This window comes from Cherax quadricarinatus, chromosome 37, assembly GCF_038502225.1.
Source record: "Cherax quadricarinatus isolate ZL_2023a chromosome 37, ASM3850222v1, whole genome shotgun sequence".
Taxonomy (NCBI): Eukaryota; Metazoa; Arthropoda; class Malacostraca; order Decapoda; family Parastacidae; genus Cherax; species Cherax quadricarinatus.
The window spans coordinates 14348558-14363930 of NC_091328.1; the positions used below are offsets into that span (position 1 = coordinate 14348558).

Genomic DNA, 15373 nt, shown 5'->3' on the forward strand with positions numbered 1-15373 from the left:
AGCACCCCTTTTTTTTTTAATGAAGTCAGTTCAGTAGACTACAAAGCTTCCTACTATCGTACATTGATATTGCAGGTTTTGGAGGTTGTACGGAACAACTATGATAGTCTTACACTCAAACTCCATGACAGCCTAGACCAGTATGAAAAATATGCTGAAAAGCCACAGCATGCAAACTTCTTTGCTAATATGGTTAGTATAACTGATGAAAGTTTTTCCTTTCTTTTTTGGGTTTTTCTTTCTTATTGGATCACCCTGCCTCAGTGGGAAATGGCCGACCTGTTAAAAAAAAAAAAAAATCATCCCCAACAAAACAGCCATATCCCACCGAGGCAGGGTGACCAAAAAAGAAAAAGAAAAGTTTCTCTTTTTAAGTTTAGTAATGTACACAAGTGAAGGGGTTACTAGCCCCTTGCTCCTGGTATTTTAGCCACCTCTTATTACACGCATGGCTTACGGAGGAAGAATTATGTTCCACTTCCACATGGAGATAACTGTATGTATGTTAACCATTTCAGGGTCAAGTGGCCCTCTCCAAAACGTGTTCTCAGGGTCGAAAATGTTTTGGAAAAATTTTTTTTGTGTGTGTGAAAAGATAGAGAAACTTTTCCCGATCATAATGACACCAAAAGTATGAAATTTGATGGAAAACTTAGGGAATTATGCTCTCGCGAAGTTAGTGGTCTCGCCGATGTTTATGCATCGGCGATTTTGCCCACTTTGAGCCCTATTTTCGGCCAATTCCAGTGTACTAGTCGATAAAAATCATAACTATTTCGCTAGAACTCCATTTTTCTATCGAATGAATGCAAGAAACACCCATTTACCGATTTCAGCTATGCAATAAAGTGGTCAGAATTTAGCAATTTTGCCAATTTCACACAAATTTCAAAAGATGCCAATTTCCAAGTAGGGTCCAGAATAAACAAGAAAGACATTCCTGGCACTAAAATAACATTTTCTCTGTTCATTAGTCACGTCCCCACGCCCCTCATACATTTTTTTGCTTTCCACTTTGAATTTTTATTCACACAAAAAATAGAAGATTTACCGTTATGCAGACTACTGCATTAGTGTAGAAATGGTATAAATAATATCAGCACACTTGTGAAAGAATATTAGACTCACCAGTTGACGTGTATTGGACGTGTAACATGATTTGTTTAATTTTGAACTTTGGAAAAAATCGAAGATTTCTGCTACTTTGAGCTCAGTTTCAAGGTACTTTTCATTGTAAAACCAATCAAAATTGTCTCAATTTCTGTAAGATGTCTTCCATTCTATAAAATGAGACCAGGAAAACTAGAATACCATCATAAATACCATACAAAAATATAGTGCAAAGTCGCTGTTTTAAATTAAAAACACTGTCAATGTTTTTTTTTCATTACGCACTGTATGCTGCGGGATTTTTTTTATACTGCGCACACTGACCACATAGACCCATTCTTTCATATGTAGGCCTACCAGCTTTCTCTCACTAGATTTGAGGGCGCTAGAATTTAGGCATACTAGTCCGTCAAAAACCCTGGTGCGTAAGCCGTACTAGTATGTCAGAAACCCTGAAAGGGTTAATAAATTGAAGGATAAAATTATGATGTAATTTTGTGAGATAGTGACTACTTCTTTGGTTGTGCATTTAATTATTTATTGCAGAAGGGTTATTTTGTGTATTTTTTTCATTTCTTCTAATATCTTTACAACCACTTTTCTATGCCCTACTATTTGTTAGGATGTATGCTGCATGTGAGGGGTGGTGAGAAAGAAGATGTCTAAGTGCTTGGTGATATTGAAGGGAACCTTAATGTTACTGATGTATCATTGGAAATTAACCCTTTGACTGTCAAGACCCCAAATCCTGAAGTGTCTCTCTGCGTCACAAAATATTCGAAGAAAAAATTTCTTATGAAATGATAGAGAATCTTTTTCCGATGGTAATGACACTAAAAGTATGAAATTTAATAGAAAACTTACGGAATTACGCTCTCGCGAAGTTAGCGATCTCAGTGATATATACGCATTGGTAATTTCACCCAATTTGAGCCCTATTTTCAGCCAATTCCATTCTTCCAGTCAACCAAACTCATAGTTATTTTTTTAGAACTCTATCTGTTTTATCGATTGAGTACAAGAAACCGCCCATTTACGAATTTCAACTACCCAATAAAGTGGTCAGAAATTTGCAATTTGGCCAATTTCACGCAAATTAAAAAAAGATGTCAATTTCAAAATAGGGTCCAGAATAAACAATGCAGACATTCCTGGCACTAAAATAACAGTTTCTCTGTTCATTAGTCACATCTCCAGGCCCCTCTTATATTACTCTTGCTTTCTATTTTAAATTTTTATTCACACAAAAAATAGAAGATTTACTGTTATACAGACTACTGCATTATTGTAATAATTGTATAAATAATGTCAACCCATTCATGACTGCGTATTAGAATGGCTTGTTGGACTTTTACTCTTAAACATCGGCAAAAATCAAACATTTCTGCTAATTTGAGCTCAATTTCAAGGTCCTTTTCATCGTAAGACCAATCAAAATCATATCTGTTTCTGTAATATGTCTTCCATTCTATCAAATGAGACCAAGAAAATGAGAATACAACCATAAATACTATACGAAAATACACCTCAAAGTCAGCGTTTTAATCCAAAAACATGGTCAAAGTTTTTTTTTCTCATTATGCACTCTGTGTTGCAGGATTTTTTTTTATACTGCACACACCGACCACACAGACCCATTCTCTCACATGTGGGCCTACCAGTTTTCTCCCGCTTGATTTGAAGCCGCTAGAATTTTGGCGTATTAATACGTCAAAAACACTGGCTTGTAAGACGTATATATATGACGAAAACAGTCAAAGGGTTAAAGGTGCCCTGTCTTCATAAAGAGTATGTACTTGTGGTATACAAAATGGATACAGGATAAGGGTTTGAATCCTTTCTAGTCTTGAACTTTTGTAAACTCATCTGACTGGATTTTTTCATTTTTTTTTTAATACACTGGCCATCTCCCACTGAGACAGGGTGCCCCCTCCTGCCCCCCACCCCAACACACACACACAAAAAAAATTCATCATTCACACAATCTTTATCTTGCAAAGTATGTTGACATCACAGTTCAAGTGGCCTTCCAAACTGCAATATACTCACCCCTCATTGAGAGTACAGATACTGTTCTTTTCAGTTCCAGGGCTCAAATCCAGTGAATCAGTTTCTTTGAGTGCCTTCATTAGTGTTATCTTGCTCATACTTCAATGCCACATCAAATAATAAAAATCACTTGTCTCCATTCTGATCTAACTTGAGAAAGGCAGTCAGAGTGAGACTTCTTATATTTCTTGGTATAATTCTTTGTGAGCTTTTTGCTCTCTCCAAAATTCAATGAGGTGGGAGATTTTTAAGTGATTGCCCTTATACATAATTGTTTACCACTGACTTGCACAGTGTCCCAGTCGTTATGCTATGGTGTGCTATTTGTTACATTATGATCTTCCTGCATGTGTTGTGCTCAAGATCCTAAACATAACAGCCAGCAGTTTTTCTTCTGATTTCTCAGGAAAAAGATAAAAGAATCTAGACATTATACTGCCAAGTAGTGACCAAGGTGGGGCAGGCTTGAGAAAAGAAAAAATTTAATCACTAAAGGTAGCTGTTTTGGTGTGGGGGAAAAAGTACATGCAGTAAATCATCAGTTATCCAGCTCTCTCTTACCCGGCATTTAACATTATCCATTTTCTCTGTACAGATCACCTGAACAGATAATGTGGAAAAGAAATTTATAAACAAGAGGGAAAATAAAAAAATTTGTGCGATTGGTATCTATTTTTTTTTATTCTTTGAAAGCTTCCCCAACAGTGCCAGATAATCAAGGATTTAATTAACCCGTAACCGGTCCAAACGTATATATATGTTCACTACCCCAGTGCCCCGAATATTTTGAAAAATAAAAAATAGGTTTTTTTATATAGAAAAAAAGAGCACATTTTTCGAAGTGTTATAGGATAAAAAAAAAATGTTTAGGGTCAGTACTTACCGAGATATGAGGCCGCGAAGTTGGCACTTGGCGATCACCTGACGGCAACACGGAGCGCTGCCGCTTGCAGAAACTCTGCATATTTACCGTTTTTTTTTTTTTACTTTTCTTGATTTTCATGATGTGATTCTTATGTTTTACAGTAATTCTTTTGATTTCAATGTTAATTTTTTTTTTTTTAAACAAGTCGGCTGTCTCCCACCGAGGCAGGGTGACCCAAAAAATAAAGAAAATCCCCAAAAAGAAAATGCTTTCATCATCATTCAACACTTTCACCTCACTCATACATAATCACTGTTTTTGCAGAGGTGCTCAGAACACAACAGCTTAGAAGCATATACCTATAAAGATACACAAACATATCCCTCCAAACTGCTAATATCCTGAACCCCTCCTTTAGAGTGAAGGCATTGTACTTCCCATTTCTAGGACTCAAGTCCTGAATCCCTTCACTAAATATTACCCTGCTCACACTCCAACAGATCATCAGGTCCTAAATACCATTCGTCTCCATTCGCTCCTATCTAACACGCTCACGCACACTTGCTGGAAGTCTAAGCCCCTTGCCCACAAAACTTCCTTTACCCCCTCCCTCCAACCTTTTTGAGGACAACCCCTACCCCCGCCCTCCTTCCCCTGCAGATTTAAACGCTCTCCATGTCATTCTACTTTGATCCATTCTCTCTAATGACCAAACCACTTCAACAACCCCTCTTCTGCCCTCTGACTAATACTTTTATTAACTCCACACCTTCTCCAAATTTCCACACTGCGAATTTTCTACATAATATTTACACCACACATTGCCCTTAGACAGGACATCTCCACTGCCTCCAACTGCCTCCTCGCTGCTGCATTCACAACCCAGGCTTCACATCCATATAAGAGTGTTGGTACTACTATACTTTCATACATTCCCTTCTTTGCCTCCATAGTTAACGTTTTTTGTCTCCACATATACCTCAATGCACCACTCACCTTTTTTCCCTCATCAATTCTATGATTAACCTCATCCTTCATAAATCCATCCGCCGACACATTAACTCCCAAGTATCTGAAAACATTCACTTCTTCCATACTCCTCCTCTCCATTTTGATATCCAATTTTTCTTTATCTAAATCATTTGATACCCTCATCACCTTACTCTTTTCTATGTTCACTTTCAACTTTCTACCTTTACACACACTCCCAAACTCATCCACTAACCTTTGCAATTTTTCTTTAGAATCTCCCATGAGCACAGTATCATCAGCAAAAAGCAACTGTGTTAATTCCCATTTTGTATTTGATTCCCCATAATTTAATCCCACCCCTCTCCCGAACACCCTAGCATTTACTTCTTTTACAACCCCATCTATAAATATATTAAACAACCATAGTGACATTACACATCTCTGTCTAAGACTTACTTTTACTGGGAAGTAGTCTCCCTCTCCTCTACACACCCTAACCTGAGCATCACTATCCTCATAAAAACTCTTTACAGCATTTAGTAACTTACCACCTATTCCATATACAGTGGACCCTCGACTAACGCTATTAATCCATTCCTGAGAGGTCATCGTTAGTCAAAATTATCGTTAGTCAAGTTAATTTTCCCCATAAGAAATAATGGAAATCAAATTAATCTGTGTAGGACACCCCAAAGTATGAAAAAAAAAATTGTTTTTACCACATGAAATATTAATTTTAATACACACAAACTGAAGAAGACATGCACAGTTACATGACACTTACCTTTATTGAAGATCTGGTGATGATTGATGGGATGGGAGGAGGGGAGAGTGTTGATGGTCTTAGTGTTTAGAAGGGGAATCCCCTTCCATTAGTACTTGAGGTGGCAAGCCCTTTTCCTGGGTTTCTTCCCTTCCCTTTAAATCTCTCAAACCAACCTTTGCTGGCCTTAAATTCACTCACATCACCACTAGTTGCTGGCATTTTTTTAATTAAATCGTCATGCAACTTCCTAGCCTTTTCACACATGATCGCTTGAGAGATGCTCTCTCCTGCTATCTGTTTTTCGTTTATCCACACCAGTAACAGTCTCTCAACATCTTCGAGTACTTGCGATCTCAGTTTCGAAAACATAGTTGCACCTTTGGCAAGAACAGCTTCCTTGATTGCCGTTTTCTTGCCCACAATAGTAGCGATGGTTGATTGGGGTTTTGTGTACAACCTGGCCAGCTCGGAGACACGCACTCCACTTTCATACTTAGCAATGATCTCTTTCTTCATATCCATAGTAATTCTCACCCTTTTTGCTGTAGGGTTGGCACTAGAAGCTTTCTTGGGGCCCATGGTGACTTATTTTGCAGGTGCAATCACTAAAACGGCTGCAATAATATGAAATGTTCTGATTGTATGCTTGGAAGCGACCGCGGTGGCTGGCTGTCTTGTAAACACTGGCCAGAAGTGGACGTGTCTCAGACGGAACGAATAGTGTTGGTCGAGTTTTTTAGCGCTAGTGGAGGCAAAATTTTTGCGTTAAAATGTATCGCTAGTCGGATTTATCGTTAATCGATGCCATCGTTGGTCGAGGGTCCACTGTACAGTGGACCCCCGGTTAACGATTTTAATCCGTGCAAGAGGGCTCATCGTTATGCGAAATAATCGTTATGCGAATGAATTTTCCCCATAAGAAATAATGGAAATAAAATTAATCCGTGCAAGACGCCCAAAAGTATGAAAAAAAATTTTTTTTACCACATGAAATGTTAATTTTAATACACACAAACTGAAAAAGGCATGCACAATTACATGACACTTACTTTTATTGAAGATCTGGTGATGATTGATGGGATGGGAGGAGGGGAGAGCATTATCTTCTTACTGTTTAGAAGGGGAATCCCCTTCCATTACGACTTGAGGTAGCAAGTCCTTTTCCGGGGTTACTTCCCTTCTTCTTTTAATGCCACTAGGACCAGCTTGAGAGTCACTGGACCTCTGTCGCACAACAAATCTGTCCATAGAGCTCTGTACCTCCCGTTCCTTTACGATTTGTCTAAAATGGGCCACAACATTGTCATTGAAATAGTCACCAGCACGGCTTGCAACAGCTGTGTCAGGGTGATTTTCATCTATAAAGGTTTGCAGTTCAACCCACTGTGCACACATTTCCTTAATCTTTGAAGTAGGCACAATGGATTCCACAACTGGCATAGGCTTCTCAGGGTTAGCCCCAAACCCTTCAAAATCTTTCTTAATTTCCATACTAATTCTCACCCTTTTTACCACAGGGTTGGCACTAGAAGCTTTCTTGGGGCCCATGGTCACTTATTTTCCAGAAACAGCACCGAAAACACTGTAATAATACGAAATATTCCGAGTGTATGCTTGGATGTTACCGCGGAGGCTGGCTGGTAAACAATGGGACGGCCGGCACATGTGAGGCTGGCTGAGGGCACATTGGACGCGTCTCGGACGAAAATCGGTAACCGGGTTTTTAATCGGTATGCGCGGCAAAAATTTTGCGATAAAAGTAATCGGTATGCGGAAAAATCGCTATGTGATGCCATCGTTATGCGGGGGTCCACTGTACTTGCAACATCTGCCACATTGCTCCCCCATCCACTCTATCATATGCCTTTTCTAAATCCATAAATGCAATAAAAACTTCCCTACCTTTATATAAATACTGTTCACATATATGCCTCAATGTAAACACTTGATCTACACATCCCCTACCCACTCTGAAACCTCCTTGCTCATCCACAATCCTACATTCTGTCTTACCTCTAATTCTTTCAATTATAACCCTACCGTACACTTTTCCTGGTATACTCAGTAAACTTATTCCTCTATAATTTTTACAATCTCTTTTGTCCCCTTTCCCTTTATATAAAGGGACTATACATGCTCTCTGCCAATCCCTAGGTACCTTCCCCTCTTTCATACATTTATTAAACAAAAATACCAAACACTCCAACACTATATCCCCCCTGCTTTTAACATTTCTCTCATAATCCCGTCAGTTCCAGCTGCTTTACCCCCTTTCATTCTACGTAATGCCTCACGCACCTCCCCCACACTCACATCCTGTTCTTCTTCACTTCTAAAAGATGGTATACCTCCCTGGCCAGTGCATGAAATTACCGCTTCCCTTTCTTCGTCAACATTTAAAAGTTCCTCAAAATATTCTCGCCATCTACCCAAAACCTCCATCTCCCCATCTGCTATCTCCCCTACTCTGTTTTTAACTGACAAATCCATTCGTTCTCTAGGCTTTCTTAGCTTGTTTAACTCCAAAATTTTTTCTTATTTTCATTAAAATTTCTTGACAGTGCCTCTCCCACTCTGTCATCTGCTCTCCTTTTGCACTCTCTCACCACTCTCTTCACTTCTTTTACTCTCCATATACTCTACTCTTCTTATAACACCTCTGCTTTGTAAAAACCTCTCATAGGCTAACTTTTTCTCTTTTATCACACCCTTTACTTCATCATTCCACCAATCACTCCTCATTCCTCCTGCACCCACTCTCCTATAACCACAAACTTCTGCCCCACATTCTAATACTGCATTTTTAAACCTATTCCAACCCTCTTCAACTCCCCCACTACTCATACTTGCACCAGCCCACCTTTTTGCCAATAGTTGCTTATATCTCACCAGAACTTCCTCCTCCCTTAGTTTATACACTTTCACCTCCCTCTTGCTTGTTGTTGCCATTTTCCTCTTTTCCCATCTACCTCTTACTCTAACTGTAGCTACAACTAAATAATGATCCGAAATATCAGTTGCCCCCTATTTAAATGTGTGCATCCTGGAGCCTACCCATCAACCCTTTATCCACCAATACATAATCTAACAAACTACTTTCATTACATGCTATATCATACCTTGTATATTTATTTATCCTCTTCTTCATAAAATATGTATTACTTATTACCAAACCTCTTTCTACACATTGCTCAATTAAAGGCTCCCCATTTTCATTTACCCCTGGCACCCCAAATTTACCTACTACTCCCTCCACAGCATTTTTGCTCACTTTAGCATTGAAATCCCCAACCACCATTACTCTCACACTTGGTTCAAAACTCCCCACACATTCACTCAACATTTCCCAAAATCTCTCTCTCTCCTCAACACTTCTCTCTTCTGCAGGTGCATATATGTTTACTATAACCCACTTTTCACATTCAACCTTTATTTTACTCCACATAATCCTTGAATTAATACATTTGTAGTCCCTCTTTTCCTGCCATAACTTATCCTTCAACATTATTGCTACTCCTTCTTTAGCTCTAACTCTATTTGAAACCCCTGACCTAATCACATTTATTCCTCTCCAATGAAACTCTCCCACCCCCTTAAGCTTTGTTTCACTTAAAGCCAGGACATCCAGCTTCTCATTCATAACATCCACAATCATCTCTTTCTTATCATTTGCACAACATCCACGCACATTCAGACTTCCCACTTTGACAGTTTTCTTCTTCATATTCTTTTTAGTAATTATTACAGGAAAAGGGGTTACTAGCTCATTGTTCCCAGCATTTTAGTTGACTTTTACAACATGCTTACGGGGGAAAGATTCTTATTCCACTTCCCCATGGATATAAAAGGAAAAGTAATATGACCAAGAACTATTAAGATAAAATCAAAGAAAACTCAGATGAGTGTGTATAAATAAACATGTACATGTATGTGTAGTGTGACCTAAATGTAAGTAGAAGTAGTAAGATGTACCTGTAATCTTGCATATTTATGAGACAGACAAAAGACACCAGCAATCCTACCATCATGTAAAACAATTACAGGCTTTCGTTTCACACTCACTTGGCAGGACGGTAGTACCCCCCTGGGTGGTTGCTGTCTACCAACCTACTACCAATAATATATAATATATAATATATAATACACCAATAATATATACAAAATTATTATATTGTCACAGACACACATGTATACACTGACAGGTGATTTTGCACACCTGGTTGAATCACACATTATTATCTACAACTATATACAATTATTTACATGTCCCACTTATGTTTCTAGAACTCCACGATTGTATGATACTCCATGAAGCATGGACTCAGAGTGCCACCCCACACTGGTTACAAATGTATTGTGTGTCCTTCCGCTGTTGGGGTCGTTTTGTGGTGGTAGCACACACAACACACTTTTTCTGGGAATGCTTCTTCTTTGGGTTAGGTGGTATTGGTACCAAGTAGTGACAGTTAGGGATGATTCGGTCTGGCACTTCCCCCACTGGCTATGGTTGTGGTTGGGGGACAGGTTGTGGTGTGACAGGTCGCTGTTGAGGGGCAGGTACAGGTGTGGTACCATACTTTTTTGCTATCTGTTTTAGGACATTCAGGGAGAATTCTGCAAAACGTTGTCGTTTTTCCAGTCTTTATTTCGTACATATTGAATGCATTGAGCACTGCAATGTCTACAAGGTGAGAAAACAGTTTTATATACCACTTGCGACTTACACGCACAGTCAACGAACCCTATCAAAATGTCACACTTGTCAACGAGTCGCATATTGTTTGTATAGTCGACAAGAGCAGCTGGCTTGACAATACAGTACGTTCATTGGTCTCCCTGTTCAATTTGTCTGTTTGTACCATCTCGTTTCTGTGGATGGTTGACAACAATGTCACATCCCGTTTGTCATGCCACATCAGTGCCATGATGTCATTGGCATGAAATGCTTGCATTGCACCTTCAATACTGCCTCCACTGAACCTTGGCATATATTTCCTATTCCTTCTCACGGTTCCACATATATCAGTATTGTTCACACGTAGGAAATCATCGAGCATAGGGCTGGTATACCAGTTGTCTGTGTACAATGTATAGCCCTTGCCAAGGTATGGTTCCATCATTTTTCGAACATCACCAGAAATGCCCAACATGCGCCTGGTATCGCCGAGTGTTTTTTTCTCGGTATATACAATCACATCCAACACAAGACCACTCTCACAGTCACACATAAAACGTTTTATACCAAAGCGATGATGTTTGCTCGGTATATATTGTTTGAATGACAAGCATCCCTTGAACAGAATCAAGGACTCGTCAACGACAATATTCTTGAAGGGATAAAAGTAGGCACTGAATTTCTTCTTCATATAGATACACTTCCCAGATTTTGTATAGAAGGTCATTTCTGTTGGGCCTATTCCTGTCTGAGAAGTGCAACATTCGTAGCAACAGAATGAATCTGTTGCAGGGAAGGAGGTCACAGAAGACAGGAGTACTGATAAAGTAGTCTGTGGTCCAGTAGTTACGTATATTGTTCTTATAGGTATGTGGCATAAGTATGACAGTGGCAAGGAATAAATACATTTCATCCACTGTTGTATCTTTCCATCTGTGCAGCTGTGACGATTCCCCAACCTCTGGTGTATTGTCCATGATATAGCGGTAATAATTGTTCGTCTGGGTCACTATCAAGCTCATTATAGGCTCGTCAAAGTATAACTGGAAAAAGTCTAACTCTGTAGACTCATTCATTATGGGACATTCTGGCAGAATGCCACTTCCATTCACATCAAAATCAAAAGGCTCCGGCACAAATGTACTTTGTGTCCAGTTCCACTCTCGGTCACATGGTACAGGGTAGACTTCTGGCATGGGGCGTGGGAGAACAGGAGGGGGGACAGGAGTGGAGGCAGCACATGGTTGAGGGGATGCCGGGCGGTCCTTTGTCTGTCCACCCACTGCGCCATGTGGTCCAGGCACCGTGCCACCCACCACTATTTCCTCCATCCCCACATATTCACCTTCATGATCACTTTCACTATCAGTGGCAGGGGTTTTGGATCGTGACCTGTCACGACCCTTGCCGCCGACTGCAAATGGCACACTGCCTGAATGTGGGTAATGATGCCTAAAAGTACACTTCACTGGTGAATAATGATCACTGTCACTAGACGAATCCTCTAATGGCATAAAATCAATCTCATTGTCACATATATCACTTTCACTTTAGTAGTTGCCTATGTGTAACACTTGCCACTCCAGAGGTGCTTGGCCCAGGGTCTTGTGTGGCCACACTGGCCACCCCAGAAGTGCTTGGCCCAGGGTCTGGTGTGGCCACCCTGGCCTCCCCAGAAGTGCTTGGCCTAGGGTCTGGTGTGGCCACACTGGCCACCCCAGAGGTGATGGGCTGAGGGTCATCTGGGTTATCGTCTATATTTTCACTATTTCCTTGATTATTAGTAGCTACATCTGCGTCAAATCCACTAAACTGACCTTCCATATCACTTTCCTCGAATAATAGTGTTAATACAACGAGGCGTGAGTGAATCACGAGGATGTGCCATGATGTTGACCCAAGATAGAGCTGAATGTAACTGGTCCTACCATGCGGTACCCAGGCGTCCCAGATTTTTTTGATAATGCGCACACTGAGTGCCCACATCCATTCTCTCATGTCTACGGAACTCAGGCCTATCGCGCCAATTTGGAAGGAATGAAAAATAAAACATAAATATACGTTTGGGGCAGTAGCGGTAAAAACGTATACGGTGTGTATGCGTTTGGACTGTTTACGGGTTAATGAAACAGATACATATTCAGCAAACAGAAGAAAGCCTTTAGACACAACTAAAGAGCACCTAGATGTCAGATAACAAGAGCCAAAAAAAAAAATCACTGAACTATGAAAGAATAAATGTAGTATTTTAAAAATAATAGAGGTTAGCTAGTTTTAAAAGTACTGTAAATGCAAATATTATATGGAATGACCACAAATTAAATTAAGGTCTCTGTGTACCTGCTCATCCACAGACAACTGTATATCTTTTACAGTCTTACTCTGCTATTACAGGTGCGAAGCATTCTCAGTGACACCAGACAAGGCATAGATTTTGGTGCATTCGAAAACTTGTCCATACTGCAGGAACTGAGTAACTCAGCGTGAGGCCTAGTGTAAGTCAATGTTCTTGGTGTTTAACAATAGATAATGGAATATTTTCTGGTTGGATTACAAGTAATATTTTGTCTTAAATTATAAAATATTTTCTTTATAAAGCTACAAAGTTGTACCAGAATACCGAAGATTTCCTGGCATTATTGTTACTCTGTTAGATATTTAACATTTGATATGTGAGCATCTCATTGTTCAGTAATATTCAAAATAATTGTAGAGCAAAAAAACAGCTACAACCCTTATCTTTGTCATTTATCACAGTATTTTGCCTTGTGCTTGTAAATTAAGTTTTATTGTACATTTTTATTTGTAAAGATAACAGCATCCTTAGCTATAGTCTCTTTGTAATTTACATCTTGTAAATATACATGTATTATATTTGACATAAACTTGATGTTATTAGATAAGAGTTAAATTTTAATAACTACTTTATATTAAAAAATGGAATGAACCATTGTAGTTTCATTTTATAAAATAATCTGCAGTAGTGGTAATATTAACCGTAATATTTTATAATGAATAATACACTGTATAATATCTATCACGTGGAGTTCTCCCAAATTTAGAAAATAAATTTTGAAATTGAAATAGTCAGAGGTTAGGTTTTTCCAGTAAGATCAAAAAAGTTCCATTTTCATTTCAGATTTTATAAAATTTAGTCAAACTTTCTAAATAAAGATGAATGCTTTCCAGAATTTCAGATTTTAAATATAATTACTGAAATAACCATTATTGTTTTTTATTTTTTGCAAATACAGTGGTCCCTCGCTTTTCGTAGTTCTCGGCAATCGTAAATTTCGCCAATCATAGGGGTATTTTCGTATAAACATGGACTCGTTTTTCATAGGTTGACTCGCAAATAGTAGTTCATCCGGGACGCATAAGCACAGTATGAGCCGGGGAGGCCTCCCTACCCAGCCAGTCTGGCATTGTTTACCAGTGAGTGAAGGTCCCCTCAAGTGCTCCTACGAAATATTTCATAATATTCCACTCATTTTAGTGCTTGCAAGTACTAAATAAGCTACCATGGCTCCAAAGAAAGCTCCTAGTGCCAAGCCTGTGGTAAAGAAGGTGAGAAATATGTAGTGACAAAGTCTTGGGCCATTTTAGGGAAGTGTTAAAGAGACGCCAGAAACAGAGCTCTCTCCACAGTTATTTTGCGAGACAGGACTCCAGTGACTCTCATGGTGGTCCTAGTGGCATTAAGAAACAGAGAAGAGAAGTAACCCCAGAAAAGCAATTGGTACCTGAGGTGTTGCTGGAAGGGGATTCCTCTTCCAAACTGTAAACAATCCAATCTCTCTCCTCCTCCAGTCTCCCATACACTAAGAAGAATCTCCAATAAAGGTAAGCGTTATGCTGTTAATTTTTCATTCATCATTTCTCATTGTATTGTTTATGTACTACATGTATATTTCATGTAAAATTTTTTTTGTTTTAATACTTCTGGGTGTCAGGAACGGATTAATTGTATTTACATTATTTCTTATGGGGAAAATTGATTCGCAAATCGTAAATTTCGTTTATAGTAGCTCCTCCAGGAACGGATTAATTACGAAAAACGAGGGACCACTGTAAAAGCAAAAACAAAAATTATTTATCTATGTCAGGTAACTTGTGGAATTTTCAAGACTAAGGAAGAGCACTCTTCACATTTTTTAAATTTGAGTTACGGTACTCATTCTGTGAAGAAAAAATTCCAAATGACAATAATTCCAGATTGTATTCAGATTTTTTTTTGTCCAAACCAGGAGTTTGCAATTTTCTATAACTTGGAACTTCCCCATTCCTTGCTTCCTAAACACATTATTACAAATTAGAGAGAACTTATTATACAACAAACCATATTTCAAATTTTATATTTGTATGATGTTGTAGGTGATGGTAATTACTATCAGATTTCACATTTTCTGTCTTACAAGATTCAATTTTTTAATGAAGTTCAAAATTCACCTTTCATCTAATGTGACCAGTGTCAAAAATTTACTAATGAAAAGGTGATATTCTTTTATGTTTAAAAGGCCTGCTCTTTTGTTTAGTGTTCTGAATCTGACAATATTTGTGTTACTAAAACATTATATCTGGAACATTAAAAGAAAATCTAAAGTACTGTACTGTCAAATATTCTTCAACATTTACACCAGCTATTTCACACCATGTTGTCTTAATGCAGGGATAGATGACTCATCAAGTGCCAGAATATATGCTTTAGTTTTGCTACCAATTTGTTGTCTTACAGCTCTTCTATTTACCAACTCATTATTATATTCATGGGGAAGTGTTTAACATGAGTCATACATTATTATTATAATCAAGGGGGAAGCGCTAAACCCGGAGGATTATACAGCGCCTGGGGGGGGGATGTGGAAGGCATTCAGGCTTAATTTGGGGAACTGGAGCACAGATCCAATTCCCTAAATCAAGAGCCCCTCACCAACAT

The 15373-nt window shown here is 38.8% G+C and overlaps 1 protein-coding gene across 4 annotated transcripts in view; it reads left to right on the plus strand.

Annotated features, from left to right (window-relative positions):
* Positions 1–15039, plus strand: part of LOC128702942 (armadillo-like helical domain-containing protein 3) — a 93651-nt gene extending 78612 nt beyond the window's left edge. For all 4 annotated transcript variants that reach the window (XM_053797427.2, XM_070091900.1, XM_070091899.1 and 1 more), the window contains 2 exons: positions 76–192; positions 12832–15039. In XM_053797427.2, coding sequence (XP_053653402.2) covers positions 76–192; positions 12832–12924 — 210 coding nt within the window. In that variant the 3' untranslated portion in view covers positions 12925–15039. The remainder of the gene's footprint in view (positions 1–75; positions 193–12831) is intronic.
* The last annotated feature ends 334 nt before the right edge of the window (positions 15040–15373 follow it).